The 15982-nt window shown below is 41.4% G+C and overlaps 1 protein-coding gene and 1 long non-coding RNA gene across 4 annotated transcripts in view; one reads left to right on the forward strand and one right to left on the reverse strand.

Moving 5' to 3' along the window:
- The window catches only part of FNDC3B (fibronectin type III domain containing 3B), a 185861-nt gene that overhangs the window by 31741 nt on the left and 138138 nt on the right, over nt 1-15982 (forward strand). For all 3 annotated transcript variants that reach the window (XM_053986414.1, XM_053986416.1, XM_053986415.1), the window contains exons 2-3: nt 5405-5543; nt 13352-13427. In XM_053986414.1, coding sequence (XP_053842389.1) covers nt 5433-5543; nt 13352-13427 — 187 coding nt within the window. In that variant the 5' untranslated portion in view covers nt 5405-5432. The remainder of the gene's footprint in view (nt 1-5404; nt 5544-13351; nt 13428-15982) is intronic.
- LOC128812174 (uncharacterized) lies at nt 1718-5278 on the reverse strand. The gene is made up of 3 exons (XR_008438639.1): nt 5067-5278; nt 2225-2404; nt 1718-1846 (listed from the first exon to the last, which is right to left on the reverse strand). It is a non-coding gene; the product is annotated as an uncharacterized LOC128812174 (long non-coding RNA).

The raw sequence follows: 15982 nt of genomic DNA on the forward strand, positions 1-15982 counted from the left end.
CCACTCCTCTTTGAATTGGAGTGGCAAGCCATGGCAGGAGTCTCTTGAAAGCAGCTATATTTACCACTCTGCTTTTCAGTGAAAAATATAATTGTGTTATGTATGTTTTAATTAATCCTGAGTTTCAACGTCTGCTACACAAAATACAGTAGGCAAATGGGTCAGTGTGTGAGTTCTCTCATCTCTTGCACATGAATTCCAGCATCAGCAGGAATGTGCAGAAGGAGCATTCCTCATTCAGAGCCTTCCCAGTGGGTTGTAGACCCATATTAAATTCTTAGTGCCTGGGAATATGTGTGTACAAATATTCTCCAGATATACAAATAATCTGTGTATACATGTTCTCCTTGTACATACTAGCAATTTTTTTCCTAGTTATTTTTCTTTCTTATTCAAAAGGTTATTTGAAATTACTCTGGATAACCACCCATTTCTTCAACTATATAATAACCAGCAGTAACATGATTTGACATGCCAGACTTTGATAGGGTTCTTCAACTGCACATATAACGTCCTGGAAAATACCAAATAATTTCAGGGCTATTTCTCCTTATGGAAGAAGAAGAAGATATGCTGCAGATAATGGCTTCTGTGAATACTGATTTTTTTTTTTTTAATTCTCATTATGTTTTACTGTATATCTTGTCCAAAGTGAGTTTTTGTCTAGAAATATTTGAGTCTTCCCTGTTTTCAGGGCATGTGTTTCTAAAGATGTGCTTGACCTCTCAGTGTGCCAGGTGGGACTCCCTCTGACATGAACCTCTGATTCCATACATATTTTTTAACCCTGGCAAAGCCCTTTTAAGCAATTCCTCCTGCCTCTTGTCCTGGTTATAACAACATAAGTGTTTGAGGGATGGTGCAGTGGATGGGGAACCCTCCTGTGTTCACATTAGCTGTGCAGGCAATGCTGGAGGCCTTGGGCTGGCCATGCTGTCAGGATGTGGTTTGGAGGATGCAGATCAGATATCAAAAATCCTTTTCTTTTTGGGTCGTAGGACTGCCAATTTCTGGACATCCTCACTGCAGAACCTGGTCTGCCAGAGAAAATGTCTGGCTGGGTTGCCTTGTGACTGCTGGTCAGCAGGGCAGTTAGCAACAGACTTTGGATTTGATAACACCACAACTGGCTTGGCCCACAGTTGTAAAGTACTAAGGAAGCTCCTGCTGGGTTGGATTATTTCTCTGTTATTTCTCTGACCAGTGCAACAGCCTCTGTGCAAGAGGAGCTCACCCAGCCCATACTGCATGGTAGAAGAGGGGTTCCTATAGTACATGTATTAAAGCAGTGGTAGAAAGGAGTCTTTTAGACTGTGTAACCCTGTGTGTGTGCCATTTGTGTGTGAACTTCGTCATGGGGAAGTGGTAAAGGTTGTTTTGTTTTTGTTTTTTTTAGGCTGGAAAGGAAAATACTTCCATTTTAAGTTATAACTGTATATTAACTCAAGTATTTTTTTTTTAATCAAGGCTAGGATTGAAGGGGGGGTAGCTTCTTACTCTTTTTGCAGTGTGTTCTCTTCTATTCAGGCAGAATACCCCTAAATATGCACTGGAGGAGTAAAATGTGTGTTTGGCACTGAATTTTAGTTGTATATTAAATAAACTTGGGTATGTGGCTGTACTTAGTATTGAAACTCTCTGTCCTTGCTGTAGTACAACTTCTGTAATTCCAGATGATTGTGATAAAAAAGCAGAACACTTTGTTCAGGAGCTTTTAATGGTCTGCTGCAGGGAAATAAAAATCAAGTCTTTGCAAAGAGCAGTCACAGGACTCAATATTCACAACTCCTCTTGCTTCTGCCAGGTTCTTTGCATTTGTCTGCCATAGCTGGAAGAGGTTCTTTGGCTGTGTAAAATACAGAAGATAGGAAGAAAATCACAGAAAGAAAAATGTTCTTGGCTTCCAGCCCTATAAATAAGCATGGGTGAAACCTTCTAGGAAAAGTAGAATTGGGTATCTTGATGTGGTTCCACTGCTTTTGGAATTTCAGGAAAACTGACGTAACCTGTTGGGTCATGTTATTTGACCATACATGGACATTGGGTTTTAGATAGCTATGCTTCATTCTTCTGTGTGTTTTAATTTTCTCTCTAGTGCCATGTGCAACTAATTTATGTATTACTAATTCACATATTGAATTAATTTAAGGAAATGGAGTCATCTCAGGGATCAGTAGAAGGGTGAGATACTGAATTGAAAATCAAGTTTGCAACAGTAACTTACAGACATCAAAAGCTTTGCAAGTTTTGTTTGGGGACGGAGACATCAAACTTGGATGGCTGTTTCTTCCTTGCTCTACACCAAAGTGGAAAACTCTGATTTCCATATTCCTGGAGGAAGCTAGACAGGGAGATGCAGCCTCTCACTCCTTGTTGGCATTGTTGTGACCTGTCCCAGCCAAGCCTAGGGAATGTAGACGCACAGGAAATATCTTTTTAAAATTTAAATATAGTCAGCTTTCTAGACAAAACCCCAAATTTGAGTTAGTACCTGAAAAAAAGGCTGTGGGTTAGTATTTGGCAGTTCATATTTTAGCTAAGGAAGAATTCTCATATCCTGGAATGTGACCTGGCTCTTTGAGTCGTGTCTGGTGTTTTCTTCTATCGATGTTCCCAATTTGCAGGGAAAAAAAAAACCAACCTGTATTCAGACCTCACTTTCTTTGTATTAATCAGCTTTGCATCCCCTGAGGGAGGAGGACCACTGGGCTATAGGAGGGGTGTGAAAGCACAGCTAATAAATCTGTTTTAAGTAGGATGGATGAGCAAATAAGCTCAAAAAGTGCATGAGGCCTCTGTTTCCAAAGGGTTTGGCTTTGCAGTGAAGTCTGCCAGTCTCATAGTAGATGTCTTCACTCTTCCTGGAGTACATCTTTGTGAAACACGGCCAAAAATTCCTGCCAGTGGCTGTGCCTTGTAGCCAGTACTGCTGCTGGTATCATCTCTGGTGGGGTTGTACCAGACCTGACAAATAGAGGAAGCCCTTTTTATTTATGTTTTCCTTTTTTTTTTTGTTTTCTCCTTTCAAGTGAGGCAAGTGTAGACACGGCTGTAGTGACAAACCATTAATAAAGCAAAAGGAATGTAGCTGCAACACTTTAAATAATGACACGTAGCAAATAAATGTCAACATATCCGTTGTTGTGCCTGGAATGGAAATATTACTTGGAAAATATGTTGCTTCAAGCTACAGTATGTTTTTTTTTTCTCAAGAAAATAGTATCAGTGTGATGTTTAAACTGTTAAAGCTTGGCTTTTGGATTCAGACTAAATGAATGTGTCATTTGTTTGGGGATTGGGGTTTTGTTTTATATGGGTTTAAAATAGTTCTTGTTTTGTTCTTTACAAAAAAAACTTTAAATGTGAATATATACATTTGCACAGACAACAACTATAGATGCATAAATAACTGCATGTATAGCCAGAATAGTTGGAGGTACAGCTGGCTATTGACTAAATCAGTCTGTTTCCTGAAAGCTGTTCATTCATGTGCTCTCTGGTGTTCATTTTTGGGCTCTTTCAGTCCTTTTCTTAATCCCAAGCAGTTAAGAAATGGTTCAAAACCTCACATATTCTTTTCTTCCTTGGTAAACAAACGGAACCTCCCAAAAGTGAAGTCGCACTGCCCCACTCCTCTTCCTCCACCCCCAAATCCCAGCACCTCTGAACATTGTTCTTGGACTCAGATGTTTCTCAAAATTAAAATATGAAACTGTGATGTAATGAGAAACAAAAGCTTTAGGATGTACCATCCTAACCACTGTGTCTCAGGCTTCTGGAGAACTTCTGTCTTGTAATTGAGTCTTGGATAAAAGGAGGGATTTAATTTAAAGGTGGATTGAAACACATTGCCTCTGTTTATATCTTGGTGAAGTGATGATTAGAAAAGTGGTGTTTTCTCACAGATGAGAACAGTGGAAAGAGCTGTGAGAGTTGTGCTAAATTTGGTACAGAGTTAAAATGCTGGTCTTGAGCTGTGTGGCTGGAGGTCACTTTGCCAGGTTTGCACATCTTCTGAAAAACAAATGTACTTTCAGTCTCTGGTTCTGCTTAGATGTGAAGGGGCCCGTTTGATGACAGTGAAAAGATAGGACACATGTGATTCAGTCTGTGTGGGCACTGCCATCACTTCTAAATCACACAACTGCTCCTCCTCAGGAGCTGGAGGAGCAGCTCTTGGTCAGGCTGATGTTTCTGATCGTGAGGCTGTGCAGGTGATGGGATTGCAGTGAGCTGTGGAAGAGGATGATGAGAATGAAGACTGTGTGTAAACTAAACTAATTTAGTTGTTGAACCAAAAAAAAAGTCATTTGAAGCAGTATTTGCTCCAACCCTGGTGAGACTGGCTTAGTCCTTCATCCCCTCTGGAGCAGCTGAATTAAACTCCTGGTTTATGGGTCTCTACTTGTGTCCCATGCTCTTTGCCAAAAATTCCCCTTTCTGTACTCTGGAGTACTCTGATCACCTTGTGCCAGCTGCCACCTAAGTCACAGCATATTTTTTTTCTAACTTGAGTTTGGGATGTATATGAAATTATTCAGTATGACATTGGGCTTCTCTGGCATGAGGTGCACTGGACATGTGAGGTTGCTTAGGAGTTGTTGTGCAGAAGTTTAGATAAGCTATGTGATGAGATCATCCATTTTATTCACTAGAGCTGTGTTATTGCCCCATAAACCAGCATGTTGATACCTTTAACACTGAATTAAGACTTGTTTTTACAAGGCAGCTTCTCCTGGTTTTACTGATGCTCATGTATCGCATCAGTTAGCTGTGAAAGGGGGAGGGTGTGCTGGAAGTGATGTGTGATTTTTCACAAATCCTTACGTGATGTCATCATTTTCTGTTACCCTTCCTAGAACGGGGTGTTCAGAACATTGAGGATGTGCTGTCCCTCCTGCTCCAGCAGAAGCCTTAACCCCTTTTGGGTTGTGATTAAGTGGAAGTCAGGTGTCTGGTCTTTGTTTTGTGGTGGCAGTTCACACTGTTTACAGGGCCCTAGAAAGAAAATAAAGGTGTTTGGCTTTGAAGTGTGGCTGTTGAGTGAAATTGCTGTAACGTCTTACATGTGCGGGTGACGCAGTTCCAAGAGCTGTGGCACCAAGCAGGATGGTGATTTAAGAGCAAAACTCTGTGTCTGAGGACCTGCCTATTTCAGCAGTGAAGGCTGATGTTTATAACTGTGGGATAGAGTGGAGATCTGGCTAGTTGGTTTTTGGAATTCTTGCATGGAAACTTGACTTTCCATGCTCTTGATGTAACACTTAAAACCTCCATTCAGAGCCTGGAGCTCCCGTATGCCTCTTGTTACAAAAGCTCCTGCTTAAGTTCCTGAATGGCAGAACGACCTTCTGAAGTGCAGCGGGGTTTCTGCAGGGTCTTTAACTGCTGCTTTCTCTTGCAGGAAGTCCGTTGTGGAAAGTTCTCCATGAATGTACGTCACAATGATGATGACCGACCAAATCCCGCTGGAGCTGCCGCCGTTGCTGAACGGGGAGGTGGCCATGATGCCTCACATCGTGAATGGCGATGGATCACAGCAGGTCAGAAACTGGCTGGCTTAAATGAACTCTCTCTGGGTCAAAAAGATACTTTCAAGATGGGGAAAATGGTTTTCTGTAGCACTAGGGAGTGCGGAGTATTTCTTGGGATGTAGAAATCTGCCTTTACGCTGAAAAGACATTAAAAACAATAATTAAAGTGTACCATTAAATTGAATGTGTTTGTTTGCATGTGTGTTCATTGAAGTAAAAATAGTGGAATTGAAACAGTGGCTATAAATGCTGCATATTTGAGGGCTTTGCAGGAAGTCAGTCTTACGATTTACTTGTGCTCACTCTTCTCCGGACATCTCACTAGTATGTGGTGAGATTTAAGATTTTAAAAACGCTGAGATGAGAAAAAAAATGGAAGTAAGAAAAGAAATGGAGAATATCAGTGTGATATCTGCTATTCTTTGCTTACCTCGCTATACCTTTCCCAGCAGGCCTGTGTACTACCCTGTGCTTCATTGTAAGAAGCAGATGTAAATTTTGAGTGGGTTTTTGAACAAAGGCAAGTTTACAGTTGCTTTTATTTTTTTCTGGGACATACTCTCTAATAAGTTTGATCAGAAGTTGGTGGAATGGTCATGAGACCACAGCTGTGCCTTCATGTCACCATACAGCCTGGAGGTTCAAGCTGGTGGGTGGTACGGTCCCAAATACATCTGGGGTCAAAGGGTCCCTTTGGAGAACATCTACCCTGGCAGTATTTTTGTGTTGCTCAATTTAGTTCTCCCCTCACGTGAGAAATTTCAGCAGAGTATTGTAACAAAGGTAGAAGCGAGCTGTCCTTCTTGAATCAATATAAGAGGTCATTCTGTTACTTCTCCTTCCCTGGACCATTTGTTCCTCCTTCCCAGATGTGTTTTGAGTTAGATCAACCTCAAGAGGAAGAACAATTTCTGCTTTCCTGGTGAACTTCTAAGTCTTTTTGGTTATCTAAAATCTCATTATGATGTAGGTTTTCATTGTTGTGATTAGTTTGTTTTTTTTTTTTTTTTAAGTCATTTTTGCAAAGTGTGCTTTGATTTGTAAAAACAGAAAGGAATGCTTTCAGTGGCTATATTTACCAAGTCCAATATTAGTACACTTAGATGAAGGCATAATCGTATTCATATTGGAAAGGATAATTGTTCTTTAAGTACACATTTTCTTCCTTGCTGGAAACTACTTATCAGGTCAGACTGTCCTGTCAGTGGGTTCTTCTGTATTACAGAAAGAGTAAGTGAAATCTTCTGAGCCCTCCTTTGAGGTGGTGCTTTCCATCTTTCCATTTCCCAATCTTTCCATTTCCCCATCTTCAATTCAGCAGCCTGGCTTGGCAGATGCCTCTGTTGCCTTTAAAGTAATTTCTCAGCTAATGTTTTGCATTAAAAAGAATTGCAGGTGCACTGGAAGCACATTGCTTCTTGTTTTTGCTGTGTTATGCAAGCACGACTGAGTAGAACAGTTCTGGGCCAGGTCCCTCTTCTGTGTGTTTGCTGGATGATGCTTTTCGATTTCATTTCTTTGTTTCTTGAAGTACCTGTAGCTGAAATACCAGTATTCCATGAGACTTTTTTGGCTTCTAGTCTGGATGTGCCCTCATCTGTTGTAAAGCTTAACTACCTCTATGCTTTGTCGTTTTCATCCTATTCCTGAAGCTTTAGGTGATGTCTTTGCTTTTTAAAACTACAGTTCTAAAAATTGAATGAAATTGGAATAAATGCTTTGTTTGATCTTTGCAAATGAACTATGTTAATTGCTCTTAACCTGTTTTTTTTTTTGGTTTTTTTTTTTTTTTTTGTAATGTGGAAACAAATGTTAAGTGTTTGTTGAAAGAGATTTATTTTCGTTACTTGTGAGGTGGGAAGAGGCTTCAGGATAGATTCACATAGGAATGACTTAAGAAAGACAGTTTATATGACTCCATAAATAGGTTCTAGCTTTAGGAGGACATTTACAGGGTGTAATCTCAGTCTCCATTAGAAGCTGGTGGTGAGAAAGCCTCATAGCAGGGCTGGTGGAGGACGAGGAGTGTGGAGTTTTCCAGGCTGCAGTGTGGCCAGCAGGCAGCTCAGTGCCTCGTGCTTTGGGGCTGACAGAATGGAGGTTCTGATGGGCTGCTCTGGGCACATTGGCTGTTGCTGACCCTCATGTGTTACTGGATTTGTGGAGCCTCAGCTGTGCCAGCACCACAGAGCTGCTTTAGGAGCTGTGCCTGGAAATGCTGAGCTCCAGGGAGAAGCCTTTCCTCAAAAGGCCCGTTCTTACACACATAGAATAGAGCAGACTGGAGCTGGTGAAACACCTTGGCCTTGCCAGCAGCCAGATGGAGAGTGATGCAAAAGGCAAATCTGCCAGTGCACAGGCCTGCAGTGTAAGGCAATTGCATGGGAACATTCCCTTTCTTTATCTTCCTGAGAGTAAGGGCTGCAGAGCTGCACAGGGCAGGGCACGGAATGTCTCTGCCTGCTTGACAGTAATCCCTCTCCTCTAGACTACCCAAAATGGCATTTCTAGCACTGACTTTTTTTTTTTTAGTTTCCCACACTTTATTTCCATTACTGCTGACTGTGTTTAATGCTTTCATGTTGCTTTCAGAGCTGTTTCTGCTTCTAATCCACTTGTAACTCCTTAGGGGATTCAGGGAGCAATAATTAACCTTTTGGTCCAAGAATTTCAATGGTTTCCTGTAGGTACTCCACTGCAAGCTCTAAAAAGCTTGGAGTTTAAAGTGGAGGGGCAGCTAGCTGTGCTGCAGCACATTTGTACAGAATGTTGGGCTAATTAGTTGGGAAAATTTTATTTCAGCTTGGTTCACTCATTGCACCTGCAGAGGTGCAGCAGGTTTTCTGCTTGCCTGCTCTTTGTAAAGCTGTGTTTACTTACCCTGTGATTTCACCACTTGGCTTAAGCTTAGGCACTGTACATAGTGCTGTGTGTGCTTGTTCTTGTCTTTTAGGGTCACAGGCTTTAAATGAGGGAGACAAGAGTACAGCTGAATGAGGAACAAGATTTGATACTTTCCTGTGCACCTTGCAAACAACTGAAAGCACTTCAGCTGGGTTTTGTACTGAGCCACAGCATCTGAACTGAGTGAATGAACTTTCTGCCAAAATTTAGTTACTTCTTTGTGGTTTCTTGATTTATTAATTTATTTTATTTTTACTGCTTCTTTGGTGTGTGTGTTTTAAGGTTGGATAAATTAGGAGGTTCAGGATCTGCCACTTGTGGGTTTTGCTGTAAAGAGCACTCATGGTAAACTGACTGAATTGCTTCATGCCTCTGTTAATACCTCTGTTTTTTGTCCAGTCAAAAAAAAAAAAAAAAAAAAAGTTTTTTTTCCAGACACAATTGCTGAAGTATTAATTTTTAAAAGTCAGCTTTATTGTTTAAGTTGTAGCATGTTCCCTGATTTTTCTTACTGAAGAGATGCTGAAAGTGTTTAGCCTACCTGCTCTGTGAGACTGAGGAACGTGTTCCTGAGCATTGCACACAGAGTGGTGTGACTTCCCTGGTCCGTCCTGTGGGATGCACCTGGAAATTTATTGGGGCACAGTCTTTTAAAGTAGATAATGGAACGGATACAGGTGATTGTTTTGTTGTTTATTTTCTTTTCCCAAAATATGCAATGCATTCTATAAGTTATGTGCTGTAGAAACTGTAAATACAGTAAATTCTAATGGTTTAAAGCATTTCTGAGGAACCTGTAGCTGGATCCTGGGTGTTGCCTATGATGTTGTGCTCCCCAGCTGTATGAAGCATGATAGATCTCATGGAAGGGAAAATTCACCACACGGGAAAATGTTTAATGTGGGGTTTTAATAAGCAAGCTGCTCTTCGACCTTAGCGAGGAAAATGTTCTCATAAGGGGGGAAATACTTTAAGTGAGCTCTGGGACTGAACTGCATCACGTGGATTCAGGTGAACATCATCCTGCTCACTGCTGTGAGGGGCCACAGAGCAGGTGGGGGGTGATGGCCTGCCTTGAGTGGGAATTTTCTGCTTGGAAACAGAAACTTTCTTGCATAAGTAAACCAGTAGTGTATAAAAGAGATTAATAGTGTATGCCCTTGGTCCTTATGAGGTGGCATTTCTGCCTTTGTATGAGGGGGTCTCCCCACAGTGTATGTAGTTTTATATCATAGAGTGGTTTGGATTGGAAGGGACATTAAAACCCATCTCTTTGCACCCCCTGCCATGGGCAGGGACACCTTCCACCAGACCAGGCTGCTCCAAGCCCTGTCCAGCCTGGCCTTGGGCACTTGCAGGGATCCAGGGGCATCCACAGCTTCTCTGGGCACCCTGTGCCAGGGCCTCCCCACCCTCATAGTAAAGAAATTTCTTGCTAATATCCAATCCAGAACTTCGTAGAGTCAGTTTATTTATTTCTGAACCTGATCTTATGCCTGCATTAGCTTTGTGGGCACTTCTTCAATCTCTTGCCCTGCTTCTCCTGGCCATGGGAGTTGGATAGTGGGAGCAAGGGAGGCACAAGTGACACGTGCTTGGCTTGTCATGCAAACTTAGTCTGGACATACTCTGTGGGATTATAAATATTTATAGTAGCTATGCAACTTAGTGACATTCATCACTCAACAAACATGACTTACAATAAAATAGAATGGCATTCTTAGATGCAAAATAAATGCAAAAAGAGCTTTATGGAGGTAACAAGCTTTCTCTGAGGATGCAGCAGGTACGGCTGGGCTTCAGCACTGAGTGGATTAAACTGCTGAGTTAAACATCCGAGTACTTTTTAGGGGAAAGAAAGATCCTTTGGGATTGTGCTGCTGACGCCCTGCTCCCAGCTGTCATGTGCTCCAGCTTTTTGGATGGGAGGAGGCCAAGGACTGGAAGTGAGGGCTGGGGTGACCTCGGACATGAGACCACACCCTGTGATGCTGCCAGCCAGCAGTGAGGGCTCCAAGTGACCCTTCAAGTTCTTCTCTGCTGCCATCTCATAATTATGCATACTTGGGACGATGAATATTAGAAGCACATATAAAGCACATAGCACAATTAAAGATCATCTGGGTTTGTTTTCATTAAAATAGAGATGTTATCTTTACACTTTTTTATTGCTTTCCTCAGATTTTTTAATTAAAAACTTTAGAAATGAGGCTTCTCATGAAGATCTCTTGTGTGAAAGGGAAGAGGGAAGCTGTGTTCCAGGCTGCAGAATATGGTTTTGTTGTTTATGAGGATGTGGGGAAAAATAAATCATGGAATTAATTTTATATACTTAGTGTGTATAAACAAAACAAGTTACAGTGTGCCTTGACATTATTTATCCCAGGCAACTGGGACAAGTCAGGGGTGTTGGCTGGAAGGTGCCCTATATATAATGCTCAACATGTGGTGGCTTTAATGGTTTGACCTCATTTCTGCATCTCTTTGGTCAGTGCTGTGCAGTTGTGAGCTCTGGGGGGTTGTGTGCAGCATGGGGGGATTGCAGGGTGGTGGGATGGATTATGGGGAGCACCTCAGTACTCCAGTTTTGGGAAGGGAGGGGCTGGGGCTGGGTTGCAGCCTCTGGAAGGATGGTGCCTAAGGAGCATGGTTGCTGCTCCCAGGTCTGAGGCCACTTGGGTTTCATGTCCTCCCTTTGTGCCCAGCCCTTGCTCCACTGTTGACCCACGTCAGTCACACCTTGGCTATTCCTGTTTGCTCTTGATATTGCTGCCTTCCCCCAGCAACAGCCTGTAAATGTTTTCTTGGGCCCCAAAGGTGGCTGATTTGAGCATCTGTCAATAAGGAGTTATTTCCATATCTGTAACATCTTAATAGAAGCTACTGTAGATGAGTCCCAGGCTCTGCCCACAGGCTCGGGATGGGGGGACAAAGCTGTGTGCCTGCTGCTCTACAGGAAACAAATTTCTTACTGGAACAGTGTATTTGTCTTTAAACCCCGTGTGATTAGGCAAGGATGCTGCTGCTTCATTTTGACCATCAAAAACAACAGCTGTGTTTGGGAATATCACCTTTTTTAAAGCAGAACCCCAAGGAATTATTGTTAAGGGACAACTGTGGGTGTGCTAATGTGGACACTTGTGCTGGTGATGGAGTCCTGGGACAGGAATTTGTAAAACTTCTGATAACTCTGGGGTAGGCACGAGCCTTGGCTACGTAGGAAGAGGAATCTGTCTGTCCTGCTTTAGGGAAAGGATGGAGCTTTACATGCACGGGACATCAGTCTTAGGTAGAGTCTGTTTTTTGAGGAGCTGGACCAAGTTCTTCCAAAGCTGTAAAGGTGTGCGAGGGCTTCTGATTTATGTTAATCCAATTTGTTTGTAAATAACCAGCTTTAGGGCTGTTGGTTTAGACACAATGCAAACGAGCTGATGAAATATTTCTGTGATTCTTGGCCTCTTCGAGTTCTGGTTTCTTGTTTATTGGTTGTTTTGGTTTTCTTTTTATTAAGCTCGATGACATTGCTTTGCTCTGCACATCTTTTGACCTGCTGCCCATGTCCTGTAGTGGATAATTCACGCCTATTCATAGCAGAAGAGCACTTAAATGCTGTCACTTAAATGTTGATTGTTTGGAGATTAGGGATGGAATGGCGTTGTGCCTTTTATCTGTTCTGAACCATTTATTGTGCTCTGTGTGCTGGATCAGATCCACTTTGATCAGTGCTCCCTGAGAAATGATTGTTCCAGACAACATAATGACTTTCATATGCCATTTTCTGATTTCCAGCTTGAGCTTTAAAAATGTTGGTGGAATAATGGGTTTCTGTAGGATTACTGTAATTCAAAAGGTCATCTAGGTAATAATTATCTTATGCATTTGGCTTAAGGAATTCAGAAACACAACATGCATTCAAATTCTCTCTTTGCAGATTGAATGATTGAATTCTGCATGCAGATGTCCCAGAATATAAAGACCAGACCTAAATTTAGAGAGAGCGTTCCCCAAAAAATATAGATTATAATTTTGGTACAAATTGAAAATTTAATTTATATCTTGATTGAACTTCTGACAAAGCAGTTAGCAGAAGTGTGTTTAAAGTATTTCAGTGAAAAGTTTCATGAGCAGCAAGGTGGGATAAATGGTCTCTAATTCCCAGTGAAACTGTCCATTTAAGAAAGGATTCTACAGCATAGGTTTTAAACTCATTGTTTCAGACACCTAAAAATTAATAAAGATAATACAACGTACTATGAACTGGACATATTTTGGTGCTTCCTGGTCCTTGTGTTATCTCATCATCTGCAGGATTCAGCAGTGGGAGACTGGGATGATAGTTTTATTAATAAAAAAAATTATATATTTTATAATAAATGTTTATTACTGGTTCTGAGTGCACCTGTTGAACTGTGTATGTGCGTACAGGTTTTGCTTAGCTGAGATCTGTTGTGTGCAAGACTGAAATACAAATTTTTGAAAACATAATGGATCAACTCCCCACAGCAAAAAACTTTTATTCCTGTGAACTTGAAATCCCATTGTGGGTTGGTGCTGCACGTTGGAGTTTATGTACTCTCTGTTCTCATGTGCTAGTGGTCTGAAGATTTATGTCCTTAGCTACAGCATTTGGCCAAGTTAAACACACTCTCAAGATTTTGGTGTGGAACTCAAAGCCATAATTCTCACCTGTGTGCAATTCAGTTACATCTTCATTTCAGCTCTTAAAACGTAGGTGAGTTTTAGATCTCTGCCTGCTCCTGGAGTCTGGGGCCCACAGGTGTGATTATGCCAGTCTGTGCCCTCCCTGCTTCCCCACCCCTTTCAGAAAAGGGATAGCACAGTTACTGTTTTGGGGAGATTTTAATTTTCAGAGCTCACAGGAAACAAATGTTTGTTTATTTTTCTTTCTGCAGGTCTTTTTGGTTCAAGTTAATCCAGGTGAAACCTTTACAATAAGGGCTGAGGATGGAACCCTCCAGTGCATCCAAGGTAAGAGGATCCACAAACACGTGGATGAGCATTGTTTTGCTTCATGGAATACCTGTTGTGTCCTCTCTCCAAAAATGTGATTTGCAGCTCTGAGAATGCACTGAAGCCCTGGAGAGTGAGAACTTGCAGACGTGGCTGCTCTCTGTATTCTAGGAGCTCAGTATCTCAGGATGAGTCATGCATTTCTTGGAAGTCCAGGAGGATTTCTCTCTTCTGTTATTTATCAGTCCCATCTTGCAGCCTCTTTGCATCTTTTCTGTGACACCCCCTCCATGTAAGCAGTGGAGGAGTGGGTGGTTCTTGCTTGGAGTTCCATCCCCATGGAAATGATGAATTAATAGTTGAGATAGATGTTACAGAAGCTTCCCTGAGCACCATCCAGGGTTATTTGGTCTTGATGAGCAATAATATCAGCAATTTAAAGCTGCTTGTTGAGATTTATAGCCAACATGCTGTGTGGTAAGAAATTGGCCCATGTGGCATTTAACAGAGGAATAAAGCTGGCTTCTCCTTTTATTTGAGAAGAATGCTTTATTCTGGCTTAGTACATGAAAGATTTCCATTACAAATATAATTATGACCCCATTTATTTATAATTTTGTTCATGCTCAAAGTGGTGTTCAGACAGTGTATTTAAATGAATGCAACTTGAAACCTCATGGTTCTGTATTCCCAGCAATTTAACGTGTTTGTGCCAATGGGACTTGTTTGGTACTCATCAGCAGTCTTTCATAAAATTGATTTAGAATTTCTAGCATAAGATTGTCTCCTTTTATTTGCTATAGCTGCAGTATTGACTGCCAAGGCTCATGTTTATTTGTATACACTCTTTCAGTTTGGCCTGAAAATTCTTAATATTCTTTTCAAGCTAAAGCTTCTGATCCTACTTTATTGTAAAATATTTTTATTGCTGAGCTAAGTACCTGCTTCAAACACAGGAAAGCACCTGACTGTGGTGGTGGTGTGGTTTTTTTCCTTCTGGTAAAGCTGCTCTTACCATGCAGTTGTGGAACTTAATACTGCTCTATTGCAGAAGATCTGTTGTAATCAGCCTGAAAATATACTAAGTTTTGGATATGTGACAGTTCTGGTTTTTGCTCTGAGGTTATTCTGGAAGACAGGGTTATGTTGTGTTTTTGGAAATTACACACCCCTTGCTCCACAAAAGTTAGTGTCTTTTTTTTTTCTCCTGTGATAGAGTTTTTGGTATGTTTAAAGGTCATGGAGTGTTTGGTGTATTTAAAGGTGAATGTATTTCCTATACATAGGGCAGCACTCAGACAATAACGATGCATTTTCCAGTGCTCCCACATTGCACCATGGTTAGCAGGATAAGGAATAATTTTAGCACTGTGTTAAGGCAGCATGAAAGTCTCTTTCTGGGCAGTGCCTCTCGGCTGGTAGCTCCCTGTGGAATAGATGATACTTGCTTTTTCCTTACTGCCACGTACTCAGGCTTATGGCATAAGATGTGCTGCTGAATATTCAGAGTGTGAAGGATGGCTTTATTACAAATTGGGTGACTCTCCTGAGTTCAGGGAGTGAACAATGTTAATAAAAACTTGAGATGTCAGGCTTGGTAACACTGAATTCTTCAGGATACATAAAAGCTCTTCTCAAGTGATCATTCTGCAAGGACAGCTAACTTTGCTTATGTAGAATAATATTTTTTTTCTTTTAAATTTTACATATGACTTTTTGAGCAGTGTGAAATCTTCAGGTTGTGCTCTTGGAGCCAGCTCTGGAAGCTCTGTGAGCCCCACTTTGTGTCCAGAACCCTGTCTGGCTCCACAGCTGTGGTGTGTCTGTATGTGCTTTAGAGGTCTGAGGCAAAAACAGCAGAGAAGATGACTTAGTGAATCTTCATTTGTCTTACCCAGGTTGGAAGAAAGACACTTGCTTGAGTAAAACCTCTGTGGAATATCCTCTGTTTTAAACACCCTGAAGTGTAATTAGCCACTAATTGAGTAATCACTGTTTTAAGCCAGAAAGAACAGATGCACGTTTGAATGTTTCTGACTTTTTGGAGTGGTGGAGAAATCTCAAACACAAAAACTTTCTTCCAGTTCCTCGGGGTTGCAGCAGTAAGATAGTCAGTGAAAACTTAAAAAAAAAAAAATCTAAATAATAAAAAAATAGGAATAAATATGTATTTGTAACTGAGGATGTGTGGTGTCACAACAAGCGTTCTCGTCATTCCTTTTTTTTTTTTTTTTTTGCATATAGTTGAAGATGACTTGTTTGAGGCAATGATTGATAAGCCCTGTAGATCACAGTGTGGGCCTGGATTAGGCAGCTCTTAGAAATTATGGTGGCTGGGAGAAGTTCAGCTGGTCAGTGGGCATGGAGAGGGTCTGTGGTTTCCTTGAGAAGATATTTAAAGAGAAAACAAATAAAAAACCCTGCAGTAAATCTGGCCTTCCGGAGAAGTCCAGGCCCTGAGTGCACAGTCCACGTGGTGAGTTGTTTAGGGAAGCATCTGAACAGTTCCAGGTGCTCTCAGCAGGAGTTGTGTTGTTGCCTGACTTCCTCAGGATTTGCCTTCTCCATCCCAT

Source organism: Vidua macroura, chromosome 10 (assembly GCF_024509145.1).
Source record: "Vidua macroura isolate BioBank_ID:100142 chromosome 10, ASM2450914v1, whole genome shotgun sequence".
Taxonomy (NCBI): domain Eukaryota; kingdom Metazoa; phylum Chordata; class Aves; order Passeriformes; family Viduidae; genus Vidua; species Vidua macroura.